At 37.4% G+C, this 25360-nt stretch overlaps 1 protein-coding gene across 3 annotated transcripts in view; it reads left to right on the top strand.

Annotated features, from left to right (window-relative positions):
• Positions 1-1006: 1006 nt before the first annotated feature.
• RAPGEF2 (Rap guanine nucleotide exchange factor 2) overlaps positions 1007-25360 on the top strand; it is a 189102-nt gene continuing 164748 nt past the window's right edge. For all 3 annotated transcript variants that reach the window (XM_063310575.1, XM_063310576.1, XM_063310574.1), the window contains exon 1: positions 1007-1729. In XM_063310575.1, coding sequence (XP_063166645.1) covers positions 1661-1729 — 69 coding nt within the window. In that variant the 5' untranslated portion in view covers positions 1007-1660. The remainder of the gene's footprint in view (positions 1730-25360) is intronic.

The following is a 25360-nucleotide window of genomic DNA, read 5'->3' as shown; positions in this document are numbered from 1 at the left end:
AAGTAGTTAAATAAATTCCCTTTTAGTGCCTGGAAAATAACATGGCCAAAAAGGGGATAATGAGACCTACACCACCGGTAAGACTAGGAAATGGAATCTAAGCCCTATTCCTTACTTAGTGAAACATCAGCCTTGAAAGTTCAATACTATTGGCCTTGTTCATATGTTCAGACACATATAGGTTGTGTTCCAACAACGAACAACCACAAGCTAGCCAATCACATTTTATCTTAGCTCTAGCATGCTGTAGGAAGCCAAGCTATGTGATTATGGCTCAGTCTGGAACCCAGAAATACCGATTCAACAGCACCACTGAAAAATATCTTTCTGAAAAATATCTTTAAGAATCGCAGAAATGCTGATTACTGCCTGAGCATAGAGAAACCTTCCCCTATCTAACATCTTCCACTTGTTAACTCCTTAGCGGACAGACAAGGCTACTGGGCAGTTACGGGAATCATAATCCAATCCATACGAAGAGCACCAGTTTGGAGAAGGCTGATGACCTTTCCCAGGCTTTCTAAAATCCACCAGGTCATTGCCATTGGGAGGGGAGGATGGCTCTGTAAGGTTTAATTCTCCCTAACCTTCCAGCCTGTGCTGAAATGTGAACTGCGGCATACTCCTTCCACCGAGTAGTGAATGCGGTTTACATTTCTGAAACTTCTCCGTAGATACTTTTCAGCTTAGCCAGGAAATAAAAGGGATAGTGTTTCGCTCTTCCCCTCTTTCCAGAAGTCCCAGCCCAGGGCGATCTTTCCCGAAATAAAATTCCAAAAACTTAATGCGAATGGGAGAGAGAGGAAGCGAGGTGGCGGTGGTTTGGTCTAAGGAATTCCGGTGCTTTCGGGAACCGCTCCAGCGCGGCTCGAGCAACTCCTGCGCCGAGAGAAGGCAGCGACGGCGACGGGTTGCGCCGCGGCTGAGAGACGAACAGAGCTCGGGGGGCGGGAACGTGAGGCGGCGCAGCTCCTCCCCGCCTTGTTGCTGCCGGTGCGGCCGGGCGGTGCTTTCCCTCTTCGTCCGTCGCCTCACCATGGCTGCAACGGCACAAAGCCCAGGCGAGCATTGGAGGCCGTTCCCGCAGTGAGCCTGCTGGCCCGACGCCCGCTTCTTTCTACCCAGACGCAGCACATCCACTGAATTCCTGCCTGTTCGTCCTTTCAAGGCCCGAGACTGAAACCGAGCTCGACGAGGACGCGGCGGTCCTTCTCCCGCCCTGCCGCTTAAGGGAATGCAGCGGCGGAGCGGGGACGAGGGCGACAGCGGCAGCAACACTGCTGGGCAGGCCGGCAGAGGCGGGGCCGGGAGACGTCGTCGCTGCCGCTGCCAGAACCCAGGAGCCCTATAGGCAAGGGGCCCCGACCGGAGGGCGGCGCTGCTGAGGCGGAGGGATCATCCGCCGCCGCCGCCGCCGCCGCCGCGGCAGAGAAGGACGAACAGTAGCAGCTGGAGTCTCTGGGGCCAGCTGGAGCCGCCTTTCCCCTCAGCTGGCTTCCTTGCCACGTTCAGTGGGGTTGAGAAGAACTCGCTCGCCCGGGTGCAGGCGCCGTCTCGCTTTCTGGGCAGGAAAAGGCGCTCGAACGTGGAAGAAGGGCGACGGGAACGGGCCAGGACGCGACGCCCGGCCTGAAGTACGAAAAGAAAAAGGGGGAGCGATATGGCGTCCTACGTGGATAATAACTTCCGCCAGGCGGTCATGAAAAACCCAGTCGACAGGAGCCCCCAGGTATTTCTGAATAGTACTTTCTTAAAAACGTCTTTCCTTCCTGCTTCTCTGTGCCCCCCCCTTTTCTCCCCAGATGTCCTTACCCTCGACAGTCGAATTGGTAGGTAATGTGTCCCCGTTTGAAGGAGACCCCTATCGTCTTTAGATGAATTCTATTCTCTCCAAGTTGGCCTATACGTTTAGCTTCCTTTTCTCACTCTGCATCCCAGACGTTTCTTAAATCCGATGGCCCCTAAAATGCTCTAATCTCAACATCTTTGGATAAACTTTACATCCAATTTTGTTTTGGGTTGTTATAGTGATATTGAGTGCACTGGATAAGTATAAATGATGAACAGGTTTGTTGTTTTTTGTAAGTTTATATGTAATTGAATTGTGTTCTTTCTTAAAAAAGTATACATAGCTTTCACAGACCACAACAGCTCAGATGTTTTAAATCCTCCTATTTGCACATGGCTATATCAGTGAATATGTTTTCAGGTATCTTTAATCTCTTTTCTACCTACAGAAAGAAAAACTCATTCATTCACAATCAGCACCATGCTTCCCTCCCCCCATTTCCATTAACAGTGCAGCTCTTAGATGGTTGCTTGTATTAAAACAAATGCTTAGTTTAGCCAATTGCAGTCCTGTATTGCCAAAATTAATTCGAAAATCGTTGCAAGAGGCAGGCAATTTCATAAACACTTTTGGTAGGCAAGTGGGGTTTGCAGGATAGTTTATTTACTTCCTTCCTAGTTTACTAGACTTCTATTGTGTCTGCTTCTGGAGATCTATGTAATTTTTTTTCTCTCAATAAGCAAGCTAAAATATTGAGTTTTTCTTTTTAGAGTTATTCATTCATTTGTTTTGGTAAGTATCTAGATCCTTAGAAACCAAATCATCAGATTGCCAAGAAGTATTGATGCAATAATCAGTATTAACCTCTGCATGTATTTTGTTCACTGCAATTTGTTGTTGATCTTTTTTGAAAACAGAACAATTAGATTTTTAAAAAGATACGTAGTGGATATATTTGTTGTATTGCTTACTGCAGTTTAAGACTCTTCACTTCATAACAGGCAGTTAATTGCTAATTCCCTTTTTGCTTTCCATTACTATTTTTGGTAATTCAAGGAAGTAAATTGCTTGCACATTTTGTTCCATTTTTGAGCAATGGGATAAGTATTATTTTTTAAAACACCTGTGCAGTTTTATTTCTGGCCTGCTTCTGTGGAATGTCAAGAGTTGGCCCACTGTCATTGTTGAATTACTAGCTCTTGGTAAACAGTATCCAAAGTGGAAGATGCTCAGGATAACTCATCTAACAATGTGTAAAGCTGAGCAGATTATTCCTGATTGGGAATAATGGCTGAAAGGTTATTATTGCAGGGGTTTTTTAAAAAAAAAAAATGCATAAGCTGTTTACCAGTCCTTTCTATCAAGCCTTGGTTCAGTAGCTTATTTTCATGGTATTACTTTATTTGAAATTGATGCCATCTACCCATCTTCCGGTTGTTTTCATTTTTGAATATCTTGATTTTAACAAAAGGCACTGTTTAATTGCTATAGCTGCCAATCATTTTGAAGCTTTTTAACAGTATTGTCATCTGCCAAAATCTTACTCAATCTGTAACTTTGATAACTTATTTAGATTATCTGTCTTTTTTAAAAGATTTTTCTTTTGCCCTGGTAAAGTAATGATAGACACAGGTATTGGATTTTTAATCATTTTTCCTGAATATTTTTATTATTTATTCTTCATGTACTAGATTAATCAGATGGTTCACCAACACATAAGCCATTGACTGGGTTCACACAATAACCTTACCCCCTCCCCATCTTGATTTAGTAGTATGGCACTGTTGCTTGAGTCTCTTACTCGCAACTATATTAACATAATTACTTAGAGGATAAGGGATATGCTTGAAGCAGTAGCCTAGGAATGCTGGATTTTAGTGAAGAATCTCTGGTAGGAAAGCAGCGCTATCAGGTGTTTAATAGCAAGAATATTGTCTTGATGTGACAATGTTCTTGAATAGTTTAGTCCATCAGACTTGTCTGTTAGAGGCAAAATGTGATTTGTGCCAAATAATAGTGAACTGCTAAATTTACTGTTATGGTGGCAGGTTTTTTTAAATAGGTGACACAGTTAAAAAAGAAACAAAATCATTCAGTACTGAGATAGGGTCAACATAAAACAGTACAGAAAGTTAAACCCAAGACACTGATGTTATATTACCGCTGCAATCTTAAAAATATCTACATACTAAAATCTGGTCCCAAATGTCAGTAAAATATATCCAGACAGAAGGAAATGCAGTGATTACTGCACTGGCAGTATTTAAGCTAACAAATGGACCTTTTATTTTATTTTTGACAATTCAATGAGCAGGGAAATATTTTGTGTTGCTGAAGCTACAGCTTTTAATAATTTAATTTTCAGTTTCTATTCAATATTGTATTTTTGCTTCCATGGGCTATAGACTTACTCATGTTTCTTTTCAGATTCTGTTTAAGAATATTTATTGCATTTTTTAGGCAACCAGTCTACTTCTGGGGTTAGTTACAGCTTTTAGTTGAGCAGAAGTGTTCATTGGATTTATATCCCACCTTTCATTGAGAAGCTAAGGGTGGTGTACATAAGACTCTCCTCTCATTATTCCCCCGACAACAATCCTGTGAAGAAGGTTGGGGGGGTAAGAGAGTGACAAGCCCAAAACCGTTGAGGGAGCTTCCATGGTTGACTGTAGAGTTGAACTGGAATCTTGCCAATACCAATACAAGGCAACTCTCTCTCTTTATTATTTTGTTAAAAAGGTTACATAGTTATTTCAAACATTGTGATTGGACATAACTATTGAAATAATGTCATTTTTAAAAAAACAAATAACATTTGTTAAAGACTGATTGTGAAGTTATTTTACTTAAACACCAGAATGTAGAGGAGTTTTTAGGAGTCTTCTAAAAGTGAGAATTTCTGTGGGAGGAGTACAGATAGTCTTCATTTAACAATGCTGTTTGGGAGGGGAAACTCCGTCCTTAAGTGACGTGAGCTTAATGTTGGCCCGCCCAGGTAAACCAGACAGGAAACACCAGATGAGCTACTTCTACTTTATTGTTAGTCTACATTAAGAGAATCTTGCAAGTCTGAAAGTATAAATCTCCCACCATCCTTTTTTACTGCCTAATCAGTTAGGAAGGATCCTTTCTAAGTTTCTCTGCCCATTAGTTGTGGGCTTCTCCCCCTTTTATCTGATCATTCCCTAGGTAGCATCTCTTCCCTCCATCTTCGAAGGTCATTCTCACATTCCATTACATGTAGGTTGAAAAATCACGTGCCTATGCTGCTTAGCGATGGCAGTTCCAGTAGTCCTTCTGGCCGTCTTTAAGTGAGGACCACGTGGGTCATGACTGTGACTTGTGACTTCCTGCTGGCTTCCTCATTGAAAGCCAGCAGGGAAGGTCACAAATTGTGACCATGGGGATGCTGTACTGGCTGTACAAGGACTGGTTGTAACTACTACTCGTTCAGAGCCTCTGTAAGTTCAGTCACTGAATGAGTGGTTGTCAAATAAGGATCACCTGTATCAAAAAGTTTCCATCCTTATTATGGTCATAAATTGATTTATTTGAAGGAAGTTTCATGCTACAGGATTCAGATTTTAATTATATAAAATGGATTAGTATATGAATTTTATTTTGAAATGAAGTTGAAATTAGAATAAAAGGCTTTCTAAAATAATACTAATGGCTAATATCTTATTAATTTATCTTTCTTCACTCAGCTAAGTCGCTATGATAAATGCCGGATCGGCATTCTCATTCAGGAGTAAATCCTGGAGAAATGTACTACTAGCAGCTGGCCTATTAATAAGAATCTTTAGGCTAGAGGGTCATATTCACTGTCATTGTGATATCCATAGTGCATTCCAAAATAAGCCAACCAGAAGCCCTCCTTTCCTCGCAATAATTAGGTTGAAATTTATTCCAGCATTTCTACCCCTACAGATAATCACTTGAATACATGCTGCCAAGCTATTTTCTCTCCCCTTCAGCATTCTACAACATGAGGTCCTACTACATGTTTGCCCATTTAGGAGCTAGTTTCTGTTGCACATGAATGACAACCCATGTAGCAGAGTGGGACCTTCAGGCCCCTCTAAGACTAACTCATTACTGGCCAGTAATAGACCAATAGGACCAAACAGAAGAAGAAAAGTTCCTGTTTCAGACTGGGAAGGCTTTTTTTTTGTAATAAGCAGCAAAGACCTCAAGAGCTAGTCTTTTTAAAAAGAAGGAGCTTCAGATAGGTACAAACCATGTTTTGAACACTTTTAATTTTTTTGGTACTTTGTATAGAAATGGAGGATAGGGTGTCTGGGCAGGGTGCTTGCCACAGCTTGTTTTTCATGGTTTGGTTACATCTGAATGCAGTTATATTTCCAGTTAGAGAAACTAATATAGTTCTCTACAATAGGGAACTAATAGTTCCTGTAAAGGAAAGGAAAAATAACCGTATTCCTAGAAAAACAGAATCTTTTTATATTAGAGCTATTTGTTGATTCTCATTTTGGAGAATATAGATTGTAGTTGAAAACAATATAATCAAGCAACAATGGTATATTCTTAGCTATATCCTTAATCTGTTTATCTCAACCTTCTACATATTTTTTTTTCTACTTGTAAGATTTTTAAAGATATTGCAAATATATTTTTAAACCTCTCTTCCAGGTTTCTGGCTTACTCACCTTTCATTTCTGCATCTGAAGATATGTTGAGAATGTAGTTTGGCAGAAATTTAATTATCATAGCATCTGTTTTTCCACTGAATAATCTGTAGAAGCACTATTGCCCAAAATTATTAATAGTATTTGAGATTAATCTTTGTAAGCAAAGAAGTCCTGTTATATTTGGCTTTAATTTGATACTCTTTATGTGATTTTCCTATATTTTGTCTTTATTATTGAGGAGTGATTAATAACTAAATTTGAGCTAATAATGAAATTACATGAGATCATTTGATAGTGTTTTGCAGCTATATTGTGCTTGGCCCTGCATCTCAAATTTTTGGAAATTGTTATGGTAGATTTAGTTTGCAGTTTCCTAGGTCTTCATTTTGTGCATGCCCATCTATGGCACTTTTTTACCATCATGAAGAGGTAAGCTAGTGCTTTTCATAAATAATTGGTTGTCTCATCTATAGACATCTGTAGAAGCTTGCTGCTTTATCAAAATGAGGAAAGCAGTGTTGTGGCATTGCTATTTAAAATCTGCTCCTTTCATACTTATGTGCATCATCACACTATGTAAAGAAGTTCCTTGCTCCTTTTTTCCTCCTTATGTAAACAAAAGTAGATAGGGTGTGAGGAGTATTACATACCATTCAATCTATAGCATATGGTCCAAGGAAATAATTTTTAATTAAAATAATAAAAAATAAATCTGGCTATGGGATGTTTTAAAAAGCAGGTCATTTTGTACATTCTTACAAGTAAATCATAATGAATTCAGTAGGACCAAGAGACTATTTATTTATTTATTTCTCACATTTCTTCACTGCCCATCTCAGCAAGTGACTCTGAGTGGTTTACAATTCAGTTTTTGTATGACTAGAAATTTAAAGCAGTGAATACAACAATATGAAACAAATAATAAAAATATCACGATGTTATTTTGGACTGCCAAAGGGGATAAGCATTGGGATAGACTCAGAGGGGATAAACATGTGGATAATGCTGAAATTTTTATAATTCCTTGTTCTTTGGGGGCATTCTAACCCTTGAGAACCATCCTTTCCTTCCAAATTAAGTGGAATTGCCTAACAGATAGAGGACATTTGAACGAACATTTAGAGCAGCCTTTTTCAACCTTTTGACCCTGGAGGAGCCCTTGAAATATTTTTCAGGCCTCAGGGAACCCCTGCACATTCAGGCTCAAATATAGGCCAGAAGTCACAAAATTATTATATTCGTTTCATGTGTAGGCCTATATATATGCATTAACAATGTTCTTAAACTAAAAATAAAGAATGAAACTTACCTCTGTAATGTGAAGTTGCCCAAATTTGAAATAATTTTTTAAATAAATAATGATCTCTCATGGAACTCCTGGTGACCTCTCGTGGAACCCTAGGGGTCCAACGGAACCTTGGTTGAGAAACCCTGATTTAGGGTAATGGCTCTTCTTTCCATCCTCCTTCAACAATGGATAATAGCCAACAGCAATGGCACTTTAGAAGAAGGAAACACAATTACTGGAAGACAGTGTGTAAAGGATGTTATTTCATTGATTGATTATGTGCCATCAAGTTGTTGTCGACTCTTAGGGACCATGTAGATAGATTTTCTCCATGAGGATCTGTCCCTAACTGGGTCTTTCAAGTCTTCCAGTGGTGTACTCATTGTAACTATCCACCTTGCTTCTGGTTGTCCTCTTCTTCTCTTTTCTTCTGTCTTTCCCAGCCTTAGAGCCTTCTCCAAAGAGTTGGTCTTTGCATAATGTATCCAAAGTAGGATAATTTGAGCCTAGTCATTTGTGCCTCAAGTGAGAACTCTGGGTCAATTTGTTCAACGATCCATTTGTTTGTTTTCTTGGCTGTCCACAATATTCTTAGAAGTCTTCTCCAACACCAGAGTTCAAAAGATCAATAATAATTATATCCTGCTTCTTCAAAGTCCAACTTTTGCTTCCATAGAGTATCACAGGGAATACCATGGCTTGTACAATTATAAAGGGACTTCATGGCATTTGAATAACCTTTCCATAGCCTTCATGGCTGCTCTCTCAAGAGTTAGCTTGTAGTGTATTTCTTGACTGCTTGTTCTTTTACTCTTGATGGTTGATCCTAAAAGACAGAAGCTATCCACCACTTTGATAGCTTTCTTGCCAATTCTAAGGCTGGTTGTTCTACCTGTTGTCATTAGTTTGAGCTTCATTAATTTTAAATTCAGTTTTTTCACTGTGCTCAAGTTTTATTACTAGAGCTTGCAGTTCCTTTGCATTTTTGACTATCAAAGTAGTGTCAGTATAGGGCAGGTTATTGATGGTTCTTCCTCCAGTTTTAAGACCATGCTCATCTTCTTCCAGTCCAACCTCCCTTTACATATATTCAGCATATAGGTTGAATAAATGAGAGGGGAGTATATAGGCTTGTCACACACCTTTGCCAACCTGGAGCCAGTCTGTTTCATTATGTTGTCTCCATACTGTGGCTTCTTGACCTGTATTTAAGTTATTCATGAAGACAGTGAGATTTTCTGGGATTCCCATTTTTCTGAGCACATTCCACAGCTTGACGTGATCAACACAGTCAAAGGAATTTCTTTAATCAGTGAAGCACATACTGACTTCTTTGGCTTTATCCAGCATGCCTCAGCAATAATGTCTCAGTCCTTTGCCTTCTCTAAAGCTAACTTGAACATCTGACACCTCTTTTTCCATTCAGGGCTCTAATCTGCAGTGGATGATCTTAAGCATTACTTTGCTAGAATGTGAAATTAAGGATATTGTACAATAGTTAGCACACTCTGTAAGTCTCCTTTTTTTGGTATTGGAATGTAGATTGGCCTCTTCCAATCTGTTGGCTGCTGTGTTGTTCTCCAGATCTGGTGGCAAATACCTTGGTTAGAACCTTGACTGATTCTTCTTCTGTTGCTTGCCATATTTCAGTGGGTATTCCATCAGCTCCTGTAGCCTTCTGACTTGGTAATGACCAGAGTGATGATCTAACTTCATCTTCTAGTACTAGAGGTTCTTATAAGAAGGGAATATCTCCAAGGTATCTTGGATGTTGACATCTCTACTATACACTTTTAGCATACTCCTTCCATACTTCCTTAGTTTGACCTCATTTGAATTGGTTATCTGTCCATTGGCATCCTTTAGCATACCAATTTGAGGTTGGAACCTCCTCCTGAGTTCAGAGATCTTTTGAATGACTTTCCTTGTTTTTTCATGTTTTTTTTCCCAATTTCAATGTCTTTACAGATGTTGTGATACTGCTTCTTGTCTCTTCTAACAGCTCAAAGTTCATTCCATAAGTCCTCTGGTTCTCTATCAATGAGATTCAGAACTTAGAACAATTTGTGATGTTCTCCTTGAAAATGGTGGGTACTGTACGTGTTCAAGTTCATATCATGGAAACTGGTTGGCTTTCTTCTTCTTTAGCTTAACTTGGAACTTGCACATGAGCAGTTAATGATCTTTTCCACAGTCAGCAACTGCCATATCTTTGATGCTATAATTGAGCTCCTCCGCTTCCTTTTAGCTATAATAAAGTCAGTTTGATTGATATCCATGTATAGAAGTGTCGCTTTGTTTGAAGACAGTGCTAGCTATGTAGAAATCATTGGAGTGGCAGAAATTGATAAGTCGGCCTCCTGTTTCCTTTCTGCCGTACAGTCCAACTACATTTTCCTTTTTAAAGTTTCCAACTTTGACATTCTAGTCTCTAATCACAAGCAGTATATCTTTCATGTTTTGTCAATTTCAAACTGAACTTGATCATAAAACTAATCAACCTCCTCCTCTTCTGCATCAGTGATTGAACTAAATAATAGTTCACTAAATAAACTTGAATGATCATCATATTAAAGGGTTGTCCACGAAGTCTAATATTATTTGGTCATTGATTGTATTGTAGCCAAGTACTGTTCTTGCTATACAGTTCCTAATTATAAAAGTAACAACGTCTTTGTTTTTCATGTCCTGCGTAATAAATAATATGATCTTCTGGATGATCTGACTGAAAGCATCCAATCCCAGTCCATCTCAATTCACTGATGCCTAAGATGTCAATTTGTAGTTTCATTTAATCTTTCACTGTGTTGAGCTTTCCCGTGTTCAGCTTCTTATATTCCAAGTTCCCACTATAATTCTGTCTTTGCAGCTTTGGATTTTCTTTTCCCATATGGCAACATCAGCAACTAGATGTTCCAAAGGCTTTAATCTAGCCATGTCAAAAACATCATTAGTATTCCAAAAGCTCTCAGCTTTTCCTCAGTAGCTGTCATGAGTAAGGATGGCGAGCAGGGGGCTCCCATCCAGACTGTCAAGCGCATGCGTAGCACTGATGAATTGTTCAGCCATTCAAAGAGACACAGATCGGGACCGCCTTAACCCTTGGGGGTTATATGTCTGGGTTTTTCCCACGCTTCTTCAGTTTGTTAGGATTCCTGTTAAGTACTAGCAATAAATATTAGAGACCAGTTCATTGTCTCAGTGTGTTTCCTGGTTGTTAGGACAGTAGCATTCTGAGTGTTATCCGACCTGAGGGGCCCATCATTTGGGACTATATTGTCGATTGTTGTACATTTTCTATCCATGTGTTTTTCTTGGTAAAAATACAGGAGAAGTTTACCATTACCTTCTCCTGATCATTATGAATTTATGTCTTTGCCATTGTCAATAAAGTAATAATCTACCTCCAGCATTTTCCTGTATCGTTGCTTCCCAACATAGGTTCCTGCTTGCTTTAGTTGGGCAGCTGGGATGACCTTTGCACCTTGGGTGACCCTACCGGTAATATATACCCTTGCTATACACTCCTGACATCCTTCGCTCATCTATCTGAGGAACAGACACACACATACACCATGATGTGGCCACACGGCAGGACTTTGGGGAGGCAAAGGATTTTATTTATTGGCATTATTTATTTTGAAATTATTTACCTGAGCAGTGCTGATTCTGTTGATATAAATAAAAGGGAATATTCATTCTTTACAAACTATTTAAATGTTCTTGATTTCAAATACTTTTCAGACTTTCTGGACATTTTGTTAATGATATGGGACTTTGCCTTTATTAGTTGTATCCCATTCACTCAGGTGGCAATAATTAAAAAAATAATTACCAAAATATATAATTAACAGAAAAAGTAAGAGTAGATTAAGCCCATTTACAGAGTATCCAATGGAAAATGAAAGTATGTTTGGTCTAGTGATTAAGGCAATGGGCTAGAAACCAGGGGACTGTGAGTTCCAGTCCCACCTTAGGCATGAAAGCCGGCTAGGTGACCTTGGGCCAGTCATTCTCTCTCAGCCCAACTCACCTCACAGGGTTGTTGTTGTGGGGAAAATAGGAGGAGGAAGGAGTATTAGGTATGAACACCGCCTTGAGTTATTTATAATAAAAATAAAGGGATAGAAAATATATAATAATAAATAATGTCAATAGAAAAATATCAGATGGTATAATTAGAATGCCAAATAATTGCTTAATGGCTGACATAACTGTAGAGCAAGACTGCACAACTAACAGTCTGTGGGCTGCATGTGGCCCACTAAGCAGTCTTATGTGGCCTGCGGGCATTTTTTGAAAACCTCAACAAATCCACTGCTGCCAAATGTTGCCACTGCCAGGAAGAATCCACTACCACCACCTAGTTTTTTGCAGCTACTTTGGTCCCAACTCAAATAGTGCTGAGTACCTCCAGTGCCTCCAGGCCTCACCAACACTACCATCTCCATCACTGCTGCTGTACTCTATTGCTGCTGCTAACTGCTGAACAGCTAATCTATGTGCCAGCTATTCTTTTGTGGCCTGCAATTATATTTAATTTATTAATGTGGCCCTTTCCTGCTATGAATTGTGCCAACCTGCTGCAGAGTATGGGACCAAGAAAAACATACTGCTTAATGCATAAAATAATCACTGAAGAATTTGGTGCAGACTGAGTTCCTTTAATTTTTGTTTAGTTCACTCAGAAATATGTAACCTTCTTTAGCAACGTAATAAATGGCATTTTATATTTGTCAGCATATTGTTACAAGTTTCATTTTTAGTTCTGTATTTGGAACTCAGACCTGAACTCTTTGTAATTGTGTTTGTGGTTTCTTTAGCTTCATCACTTTGTGTTCTGTTGTATGGATATTTTAATGTTTTTAACAAAGTCAGCTGTTTGTGAATTAGTATTTCAGCAGAAGACATTTTTAAAAGCCCATAACTCATTGTCAAAACTCTAAATGTACTTATCAGCCAAAAAGGTTAAAAGCCTCTAAAGGTAAAGGTAAAGGTTTCCCTTGACGTAAAGTCCAGTCGAGTCCGACTCTAGGGGGCGGTGCTCATCTCCGTTTCTAAGCCTTGGAGCCGGCGTTGTCCATAGGACACTTCCGGGTCATGTGGCCAGCATGACAACACGGAACGCCGTTACCTTCCCGCCGAAGCGGTACCTATTGATCTACTCACATTTGCATGTTTTCGAACTGCTAGGTAAGCAGGAGCTGGGATTAACAACGGGAGCTCACCCCGCCGCGCGGTTTCGAACCGCCGACCTTCCGATCGACAGCTCAGCGGTTTAACCCGCAGCGCCACCGCGTCCCTGTATATTATGTAAATTAAAGGAATATGAGTATCATGTTTATGCTTAGTTCCTTTGTTCACAGAATACTTATCTAGTTCTCCTGTCCCTATATGTAGCAACAGTATGTTACACATACATGCTATGAAGCAAATAAAATCAGACCTTTCTTTGTTTTTAGTGTTATCTGAACTCTTTATTGTCTCCATTGCCAATTAACATGCAGACAGTTTACCCCAGTGACTAGCTTCTTTGTTTGAAAAACTCTACATGTCTCTGTGGGCTATTTCTTACATCACTGGGATGCAAATCATCGCAGCTGAGTTTGTACTCAATAGCTGTGGGGTTCAGTTGGGGTGGGTGGGGTTGAACACAGAAAAACTGTTAAATAAAATATATAAAATGCTAACAAACTGGTGTTTACTCGCTTATGGAACTTACACCAACACACAAAAATTTATCCAATTTGAATATAATTCCTGTGCTGATTTTTTAAATCTTACTATGATTGCAAACTGTGAAAACAAGAGTTTTAAATGGAATTTAAATAACACAGAGCAGAAGCAGTTCACATTACCCAAGATAACTGATGTTCAGGATTCTTCATTTCCTGTACTGTTTTTCTATGCTGCTGGTCCCTACTCTCCCACTTTTGGTAAATTAACTTAAATCTGGGAAATGCTGAAACTATTAATGTCAAATAAAAGCATGCGAACCTTGGACATATTTTCTCACAAGTTTAATCATTATAATGTTTTGAAGGTACTGACTTCTAGGTAAAGGAGAATTATGATACACAGCACTGGAGGTAATTGAGAACTAACTTTTGATAGTCACAACAGTGAATGAGAAAAGAGGAACTTATAGTACTATGAATAATAGCAAAGCCATAATATACTGGAGAATTGGCTCCTAGGTTTTTTATTAGCTCACTTCACAGGTCTTTATATTATAAGAAGCACCACAGCTCAGAGGGCCTGCACTGTATGAAGTACTTCCTCCTTTACATTCTGAACCTGATATAACAATTAAGGTGTTGGGCTAGGATTGGGGAGAACTAAGTTCCCATCTGCCCTGAGCCACAGAAACTTGTTTGGTGAATTTGGGTCAGTCAGGATTTGGATAGAAGTAGTATAATTTATTCCAAGCTTAGTCTGGGAATTGTTAAATACTTTGTAAGATCCAGGTGCCACCATTCTAGAATTCATACATATATTTTTAATCTATTGGTGTTGATCGTATATTGATACTGTCATCTGTATGTCTTGTTCTTTTTCTGGCGGTGTATTTCCTTAGTCTGGTAGAGGGTATTATTATAGTCTGCTTCCCATTTACTCGTAGGATTAATTGATCATAAACAATTAAGACTTCATTTATAAAATACCATCGTATGAACACCGCATAAAGATTTGACTTTTTTTAAAGTGGTAGAGTGACAGAGGTTCTTAGCAAGTTTAATTACTAAATGAATGCTTGCCATGTCAGAAGTAGTTATTAATGTATCTCTCTTTTTAAAAGATACATTAGTTAGCTTCTTATGCTTTCCTTCTTTTTATTCTGTCCAGTGTCTTCACTTGTCTTTGGCTCTTCTTTCTGAATTATTTTTGGTTTATAACTGCTTTCTTTATAAGGAAACACTGAGTTTATCCTTTATGTGCATTCTAACAGGAAAGCAAAATACCTTTTCATCATAACAATCAGATGTAGCGATTGAATATCCCCTGATCTTGCCACCTGTTCAAAAGACAGTGGGATTTCTAACAGAAAGGATTATTCTGATTTGAAGATAGATCTTTTGATTCATGAATCCATGGGTCCGTAACATGCCCTCTCTGCCTGACCGGATGGGATGGGTTGGTGCAATGGGGGTGAGGTGGTCTCTCAGGTAACCTGGACCCATGCCATGTGGGGCTTTAAAGGTGATAACCAACACATTGAATTGGACCCGGAAGCAAACTGGCACCCAATGCAGCTTGTGCAGCAAAGGTGTTATATGCGTCATCCTTGGGGCTCCTAAAACTGCTTACGTGGCCACATTCTGAACCAGCCGTAGCTTCCAGATGCTATTCAAGGGTAGCCCTATGTAGAGCACATTGCAATAGTGTATACGGGAGGTGACTAGGACATGAGTGACTGACCAGAGGGCTTCCGGATCCAGGAAAGGGTGTAACTGGTGCACAACACGAAGTTGGGCAAAGGCTCCCCTGGACACGGCTGCAACCTGCTCTTTGAGCAGGAGGTGTGAATCCAGGAGAACCTCCAGGTTCTGCTCCGGATCTGTCTGGGGCAGTACAACCCCATCCAGAACCAAAGATAGTAAGTTCCTGGATGCCGAGGAGCCCCCAACCCCCAGCCAATCCATCTTACCAGAGTTTAGCTGAAGCCTGTTGTTCCCCATCCAGACCCCTGTAGCCTCCAGGCAACGAGAGAGGGTGATCACAGCATCGCTTAAGTCACCCAGGATGGATATGTATAATTGGGTAACATCAGTGTATTGATGATACCTCATCCTGTGGCGACAGATGATCTCACCCAGTGGTTTCATATAGATCTTAAAAAGGACCAGAGAGAGTACCAAACCCTGAGTCACCCTGCAAAGGAGGTGCTGTGGGCCGGATCTCTTGCTCCCTATCAACAGCGATTGGGACTGGCCCTGGAGAAGGTGAACTAGTACAAAACCACGCCACCCACCCCCAACTCCCTGAGCTGGCCCAAAAGGATACTACGGTTGATGGTATCAAAAGCTGCTGAAAGGTCAAGAAGAGCAAGGATGGATGCGCTGCCCCCATCCTGCTCCTGCCAGAGATCATAAAAAAGTATATTCCTTAAAAAAGGGCATTACAAGTTTTGTTCATCTGCTGAGGAAGGTCAAATCTATTTCTCATAAAAAAGTTTACAGGTTTAATTTTCCTCACTCTTTGAAGAAGTTTCCTGTGGATTTCAAGAGATTCTAGTGAGATAAAGTGGCCCACTATAGACCTGAAAATGAAGCTTATAGTCATAGAGGTGTTTGCTTTGGAAATAGATGAGAAAAATCTTTGTTAAACCTGTGGATTCTTTTATTTATTTCTTGAAAGTGGAATAGAAGGTGAAAGTGTTGAAAATATTTTTAAAATATGTAGCAAAAAGAATTGAGGACAAATCCTGATATGTGGATAGCATTCCCAAGTAGTTTTTCAGTCATGAAAGAGCTGATTGGGTACCTCTTCTAATGTTCCAAGTTCATCATGAATGGTTTTATACTGGGTGCCTTATGTTCAAAGGACAGAAAAAGAAAGACCAACATTAAACAGAGCTGAATAGAGATTCAGAGGGCACCTTGCAATCTGCTTCTTTATATTTCTTTCAGAGTGTTTTTCAGCACTATTTATCTTGCTTTACCAACTCATTATCTGTTAATGCTTGTACTCTAAATGAGCATGAAACATTAACAGTAATAGTAATAATAATTTCTACCACCTTTTCCCCATATTAACCTATCTGGTTAAACATTTGTGTGTTGTTAAATAAACAGATAAATATGGCAACCTTTCTGGAAATGAATGTTTGAAATTGACATTGCATTTCCTGCAGGTAGTAGTTTTATACTTGCTTATTGTTCATTATTTCTCATAAAAGATCTGTGACAAAAAATAGGTATCATAAATTAGGGTTGCCCAATCTTGCCCTAGGTACAACTATGCAGACCATGAAAATGGAAGACTGCCTACTTTTTTTGTCTTATGGATGCAATACAGTAACTATGCAGTTCCTTGTCTACTTCCTTCCAATGAATATTTTTCATTAAAGGACGTAGGAGTATGCACAACTTACTATTTATAGTTTGGAGCTCTTTGCTGATGGTGACCTGAAGTCAAGAGAGTGGTTCACCCGACAACAACTGAGTCTATAGTTCAGACTCTTGTCTGTCCAACAATCTATTGAAAGTTACGTATGCATTTATTTTTAATTCATAAAATTCTAAGATCACATACTATAACCTCTCTTAAAGTAGTTTAGACTCAAAAGTGATGACTGGTTTAGTTACTTAATGAACATTGTGGCTGAATGGAAATCTGGACCCAGATATGCTAGTTTTTTTTATCAGAATTTGCACTAAGCCCCTCTAAGTTTACAATTTTCAGATGAATTCACGAACAGTCTCTACCACATGATGTATAACTTGTACACATGGTGAATAATCCGTAATGTCTCATTTATTCATATTAATAATTCCTGCTGTGCTCTTTGCTCATTCACTGAAAAAGACCTGATAAGTATATATATTACAAATCAGTATTTTATATTTTCTATATAAATGCTTCCTATGTATTAAACAGATCAGAGATAAAGTGGTAAAGCTGAAATAAACAACAAATAGAAAAGTTGAATTAGAAGGAACTGGATAATAAATGAAGGAATAATATTGCATAATATGATCTATTGGAGAGAGCATCTGCGAGTATAGCGAATGTTGTGGAACAAAGAAAAATAGTTCTGATTGAAGTTACTGTAGGACTTGCTATAAATGTTAGGACAAAATGAATGCAATAGCTGCATGCTACAGACTGAGCGAGAAAGCAAACATGAGATAGAAGGTCACAAGAGAAGATGACAGGAAAAGTGATGGCAGGAGTCTCTTGCAGAAGCTACTGTCAAAGGGCAATGAAGCACTGCAGTGCTGGACTATTAATTTGAATTTTAATAGGGAATATTTCCAATGTTGTGACTATTAACCACTTCATAAACTGAATAAAAGTTAATAGTGTAACATTACTGTAAATGTTGTTACATTTTGTCTATTAACAAGCAATTCATATCAGCCTTTAGCAAAGCTTCATTAAGGTGAATTTCTCTTGCAAGCCACATACCTATTGGGAATCATTAATTCACTGGATTTCATAACAGTGTTTAAAAAGAAAATTCCATTGAAAGAGAAGTTACAGAACATTCCAAAGCTGTCTGCTCTGGTAGTTACTAGCCAGTGATCACTTTATATTTCAGCAAATGTATAACTGCTATAATATTTATCTTTAATTATTTTTAAAGTAAATATGCAGATGTCATCTGACATATAAACTGTTAAAACCACTATCTCCTGGTAATTTTTCAGTTTTCCAAAATTAAATTGAATATGACAAGTCATTGGCATATGGAAATAAAGAATTGAAGTATTTTAGTTCCTTTTTTTACACAATGTTATATACAGAAGTGAGATACAAGTTCGCAATAGGAAAAGCAGAGTTTTTAGAAACTGCTTATTTAATATTAATAGAAAAATACACAAAACAAACTTGTTCTTTTAAGGAGTGTCTGGGGTTGCAAGTTTATTTGAGAATGATTATATTAAAAGTAATGCATACATACATACATATATAGTTTTTGTGGCTTTTGTGCAGAAAAGGAAGAAAAAATAGTATGTTGAATACATTTTGTGTATGAGATAAGAAAAAGAAAAGGCAACATAACTAAAAAGTAATTTACACCAAGACCATTCACTCTACCTCGCCATACCTTTATATATTTTCAAACTACTGTTACTTCCCCTATGCCTGTACACTGCTTTATACCTAACTTTTTGTTCTTTAAACTTTTCACCTCTTTCTTTGTGAGGATCTCAACTCCATCCAACCATGACTTTCTCAGTTTTCCCTTTCATCTTGACTTACTCATTTGTGCTTGATATATTTGTTTTGTGATTTGATCCTCATTCATTATCTCTGTATGATCAACCACCTCAATGTACTTTTTTTGTACTGGTCACAACTATTGTATTCATTCAACATCTATCCATTCATTCTTGACTCTGTCTTTTTCTGTTTTATCACATACACTTAAAACTCCTATTCCTTCTGCATTCAGTTATTTTTGTGATTTTCATGACATATCTAACTCTCTCTTCTATTGCATTAAGAAGTGTTAGAAGTAATGTTTCAAAGATGTTAAATGTTAAAGATGCTTATGATTGATTTAGTAGCATTTACTTTGTTCCAAATAAAGTATTACGACCTTGATTATTCAGTTGAAGGGAAGGTAGGAAAGAAATCAAAGTTCCATGTGGCTTCTAATAATGTAATCAACAGTGTGACTAAAGCAAAATAAGCAACAAAAACGATTGGAAGGAGTTAAGTTTTTTCATTTCATATTTATACTGTTTTACTGTTTTCTATGTCCTCAGTTAAATTTAATCATTATATAGAACACAATGATAACACAAGCACAAATTATGAATAATTAAGCATCAGTTTGGAGTCAAGTTATGTGTGTGTGTTGACTTTGCAGGATTCTTCTACATAGTTTTTTTTTTTTAAATCTGGAACTGTTCCATGCTTTCTTTTTGGCACCTGCTGATATCTCAGCAACCTATTGGAAGCTGTTGCTAGATTGGCTTTTTTCCTTTGTAACAAACTCTCATCTGCAATATTTGGATAATAGTAACCAACAATTTGGAAGATAATAATGAATTGGCATTATTAAAATATGTGAAACACTTTTTGCTAAAGCAGTATATAAATTTTGTATCATAAGCCCAAGTTATATTAAAAAGGCAAAATGAAAGGTGGGGAAAAACCCCATACATTTGGTATTGGGATGCTTGTTTCCTCTGGCCTGTGTTCCCTGCTGAAGGTATAGAACATTCAGCTGCAGGACAATAGAAACTCACAAGGGGTGAACTTCAGAAAACTAATCAGAATATGTGCTATACAAATAGTTGTGTTGGAAGGTTCATGCATTAAATATTAGTGTATGGATGTGTTTGGTTAACAATGAGGAAGGGTAGGTTTTATATATATTGTTATTTGTGGAAGGTTATATTCTACCAAACACTGCAAATAAAATTGCAGATAGATAGCCCACATCTTACAAAACTGTAGATAGATAATGAGACATTAAAACTCGAATCAACAGCAAATCACCAGAAATATAACGAAGAAGTAAAAATAGAGGTATTTTATAAAGAGTGCAGAATTAAAATAGGGAACTAGTAGAGCACCCGTCCTCTTTCTTTTCCTCAAAGCTCTGGGAAGTGTTGGTGTTGCTTTCTGAGACTTTGTATTGATGCTAGGTATAGCTACTTTTGCAAAGACACTGGTGATAGTGCTCTGCTAAGTGTTGCTTTGCAAAGCCCAGTAGCTGCCTTTATAAGATTGCAAAGTAGCTTCCAGCTACTTTTTGAACTTGGTAGTATACTTTATCAGGGGCCAAGTTCAGATTCTTTTTCCTCCAGAAAGCTTTACGTTTTTGTTCAAGACCAACAGTTTTATGGACATTTGCCACTTCCCTTTGCTGAGTTCTCCACAATGTAGAGTAATTCATTGTAGTTCTTTTGATGTCCTGTTGAAGCTGTTTTTTTTTCTATTATTTTTAGTGTCTTGCTAGCTTCCCAGAGTCTCATCTGACATATCTTTCAGAACCACTTAGTCACAGAATATGAAACTATTTATGGTGGATAAAGGTTCTGGGCTACAGTATATTTATCAACAGTGGATAATGATACTGCAGATACTGAGGGTCTACCTGTAGAGGGAAACCATGGATAGGTTTCTACTTTTCAACCATAACTTTTAAAAGTTAAATGTTAAGTTAAAGGAAATTAACTACAAAAATGGGAGGCATATTCATAGGAATATTAAATTCTGGTTGTATTTTAAAATCTTTGATCAGTTCTTTTGGTAACTTCTTTTTTTAGCACATAACTTCACATCTTGGCTGAGCAACATTCCATTTTATGCACATAAATGTTTCTTCCAAGAGGCAAAACCAATGATGAGATGATTTTGTGCATCTTTGTTAATTGAAGTTGAAAAATTATTCTTAAGTTGCTTTTTTACATACTTTTTTTCCTAAAATGGGAAACTTTTTTCAGTGTTCAGTCATTTGATTTCTACTGCAGTTTTAAATGGTGTAGGGAGATACATAAAACAAAAAGCAGACAAAAATAAAAAGACCTACAAAATTAATTTACAAAATCTGTAAATTAAGAATTAAAATGGATGCAAAATTTTAAACAGTCACAAAACACCAAAAGGAAGAATTACAGAAGAAATCTGTAACATTTATTCCAAGTTGAAACTTAAGAGAAAACTGGTATAAAATGTTTATAGATGATATTCAAGTCTGTCATTTATTGCTAAGATAGACAAATCATATAGTAATAAATGTTGGAAATGCCACGAGACCGAAGGAATATTTTGCCATACGTGGTAGAGATGTAAAAGCTCAAAATATTGGAAAGATACACAGCACCATTCAGAGAATTTTAGAAATCAAATTTGAAATGAAACCACAAGTATTCTTACTAGGCATAATTCCAAAACATATTAACAAAAAAATCACAATTTACTAAGATTCATGTTCACAGCTGCAAGGGTAAATTTAGCACAACATTGGGAAAGAGATACATGACTGAAGATATCAGACTGGGAACATAAACTTGGAGAATATGCAGAAATAGCAAAATCAATGGCATATATTCACAGAGGTTTAACCAAATTTATGCAAAAATGGCTTTACTACATACTATATATTATGCAGCAAGGCAAATATAGTATTTAGAGTATGGTTTTTAAGGGGAAAAATAATTGGCTAAAGAATTGAAATTAGAAACATAAAAAACATTTTAAATGCCTTAAACATTTTACATCAGTCAGAGTCCAACAAAGGGGAAGTTAGAAACTAATATTTATCAACAATGTTTTAGCAGTTTTTCTTCTTTTGTGTGTGTATGTGGATATTTTTAAATAACAAATAGTGGATATTTTGACACAGCTCAGATTAAAATCCTTTCTCAAATTGTTAGAATAATTTTATGTACTTTGATTTTTATGGTTAATTTCTCATCAATGATACACTGAACATTAACAGCACAGTCTCAATAATTTCTTTGTCTACTTACTGATACTATATTTCTGTATCAACTTTTTTTTCCTCTTTTCTCCTTTAGCTTGCTTGACTGCTCTATTTTTTCTTCTTTTAAAACTGATTGATACATAAATATTAAGGTAATAGTAGTAGTAGTAGTAGTAGTAGTAGTAGTCCAGGAACAAACAAACAAAAAACTCCCTTCACATTTCACTACAACGTAAATAGTAATAATTTTTGTAAGTCTTCAGGGAATACAGAATAGGTGTGAAAAGACTCTACCTTCATACTTTATCACCATGTTTTATATAACATTGAGGTGGCATCTGTGAACTTAGTGCACAGGGAAGCTCATATGGGAAGTGTTATGTAGTTTGCTGAATCCTTCAAATTTAGGGCATTGTGGTTAATTACAATCTTAATTTTTCCCAGTAATACTAGAACCAACACAACATTCTGTTGTATTCAAAAACATAAGCATATAGAGTGCATTAAAAAGGAAAGGGCACAGGGAGATGCCCATGTTAAAATGCTATCCTGCAGTCTGAGTTGGAAGGTATGCCAGCATAAAATGTTCTGCCTTTATTGCTGAGCCCTATTCTGCAGAGTACTAAGGGTGGTGACTGGTACTGTCCTTACTGATATACTAAAGGTAAGTTAAGGAAAAAGATTGGTGGATTTCCATGGCTTAATTTCCCCTTCAACCAAGTATTCCTTGACAGTGTGAAAACAAGTGTAAACTGGTGGTTCAAATTACATATTTAGCCACCTGACAGGTTGCCTGAATAACTGACCTTTTCCTGTGACATGCCAGAACCCTCCCCCCAATAAAAAATAAAAACAGAAAGTAGACACTCAGAGTCATATATTTGAGGTGGGTGGCCTTATAAAGCTAATAAATAATGGCAATTATTTGCCAATAATGTTGGCAAAAGCAGTAGAAAACCTGTAATGCATTTAGTAGTGACAGAACCAGCAACACATACCTGGTAGAAACTAGTGTTTGCTTGGTTATGTTGGCCTGTTGTGCAGTGTAGGTGCTTAAAAAGGTTTTACTGTTGTTTGAAAGAGCACTAAACCCATGTTTTTAAGGAGTCCATTTAAAACCTTGTAAGCCCTTCAAAAAGCACTTTGGGCACAATGTGGGCAAATGCTTTTGTGGAAGCCATATATCCAGTCTTTCCTGCAGTTCAAGTAAAAATGATCACAGAGAACAATTTCCAGCATCTAGAGGGAAATCATTATGCTTAACATCTACATTCCCCACTTCTAAAACCCATGCCCAGACTAACAGCACCTGGGAACGTAAAGAAAATTTCATCCTTGCTTGCTTAGATACTCACCCTGCAGCATCAGTTATAACTGGCGGGATTTAAATGCCAGGATGGGGCCAAATGATCATTCCCTATTCCATCAATTCAAGACCTATCATAAGGAGGATGCACCAGAGGGACCTGTATACAGTAGAGAATTCAAATGTTGCTGGTCATTGACTAAATAAATGGTATTTCAAATTTTGATTCATCCCTGAATATATCAGCAACTGCATTGTTGATGAAGTCTGCACGTTGGGTCTACAGCTAACATTGTTTTGGGAGAAGAGGAAAAACTAAAGATGGCTTCTAGGTGTGGGATGGAGTGAAAGGAAAACTAGTTTATGAGGATGTAATGATACCTGGGAATAACCTTGGGAGAGAGGAGGGAGAGCTGCAGACTGGACAACTAGCATGTAAAATGTATCTCAGCCAGCAGAAGGAGGGAGGCCGTGGGAAACATTTCAGAAGGAACCCTTCCTAGTTTTCCAGAGAGTAAAAGGAAAGGAGGGGAGAAATACCTTCAGTCTTGCAAGATTCTGTTAATGTAAACTTACAATAGTATACTCTTGGTTGTGCTTCTTGCCTGGACTACCTCAAAGGGCTAACAAAGGATGTGGCATAAAAAAAGATACTGGAGTGTGTACACACACCTCTGGGGGATGTGAGGAGGAACCCAAAGTGCTTCAGTGATTGCAAAGGCTATTTGAGGAAGTATAAATAGAAAAGTATAATTATAATACAACTATAATTTTATTACATCTATTGGTTTGCAAGGTATAATCGTTTTAGCTTAGAGGATTTTAAAAAATCAATCTAGTATCCAGAGTTACACAGGTTATCCCTGAGGGATGGTGTGAGATATTCATATCCCTATACAGTATTTAGTGGTGTTGTCCTGAACCATTAATTCATAATACAATTTACCTGTGCATAGGTAATTTTTTTTAAATTAAAATTGATACATTTATTGTACATTTTGTAAAATTGATACATTTATTCAATATTTATTGAATCATATAAAAATAACAATATTAAACCTATTAGATATTAACATAAATAAAATATTTTTCATGAAAAATGAAAAAAATGGGAAGAGTGACATTGTTTTAAATTTTTGCAAATATCTTTAATATCTGGCAAATAATTCTGACTTTTCAGACACCTGAGGGGGTCTTGCGGAACCCCCAGGGGGACCACAGTTTAAGAAACGCTGCTCTAGCTGAATTATGTTTGTCAGGCTTTTATCACTACCTGCCCCAGGGAAACGATTCCAGGGAGAGGCAGAATATAACATCAGATACCAGCTCCAGTGGACTTTGTCGGAAGGATCTAGGTTGCTTGTTATATTTGATATTTTTATTTTCTTGTAGCTTTTATAAATATTACTCTTTTTATCAATTTTGTATTCTTTATGTTACAGACATCAGCAAGAAATGTAGGTTGCATATAACTATCATAAATGTATCTTGAAATGTAGGCTGTGTATAACTTTAATAAATAAGAAATTATATTAATCACTTGTGTTGGTATATATCTTACAAATTTATATGTAAACCTGGAAAATAAATAAGAATTAGGATATAATCATAACATTGGTAATTCTGCATTACTAAGTTCCATCTGGATCCCAATGAATAAAGTTTTGAAGAAATAGCATTTCAGAAAATTCATGAAGTACCTTAATATGAGTTTCAACATTTGTATAAAATGCTTTAAGTATACAAATCTATATTAGTTGTATAATTAAACTTATTTTAGAGAATTGAGTTTTCTGCAGTTTGCAATGTATACTATTCTTATATGGAGTTATGCAAGACTACCTCTCTAATCTCCTTCTGAACATAGTTGAAATTTTTCTAACTATTAGGTTTGCCTGTGAATCTCATTTCTGAATGGATTCCAAGGAGTAATGTGGTATTTATCTGAGCTGGAAAAACAGTGACTAAGAGTATTATTTCAGAGACTATGCTCTCTAGATCTTCATTGCCAATATTGAAATGCAGGCATATATTAGGAATTGTGCAAGAAAAATAAACAGAAGAGTCCTCAATGGTCTTCTCTTTCCAGTAAAGGAGATTACTTAGCTTAATGTGGATACAATTGTCCTTGGTTGTGGTTTTAGGAAGAAGGTACAGTATTATATTTAAATGTTTACTTTTTTTATGTAATGAGTTAATAGTTCTTCAAAGTCAC

Source organism: Candoia aspera, chromosome 8, assembly GCF_035149785.1.
Source record: "Candoia aspera isolate rCanAsp1 chromosome 8, rCanAsp1.hap2, whole genome shotgun sequence".
Taxonomy (NCBI): Eukaryota; Metazoa; Chordata; class Lepidosauria; order Squamata; family Boidae; genus Candoia; species Candoia aspera.
This window is presented reverse-complemented; position numbering and strand designations above follow the sequence as displayed.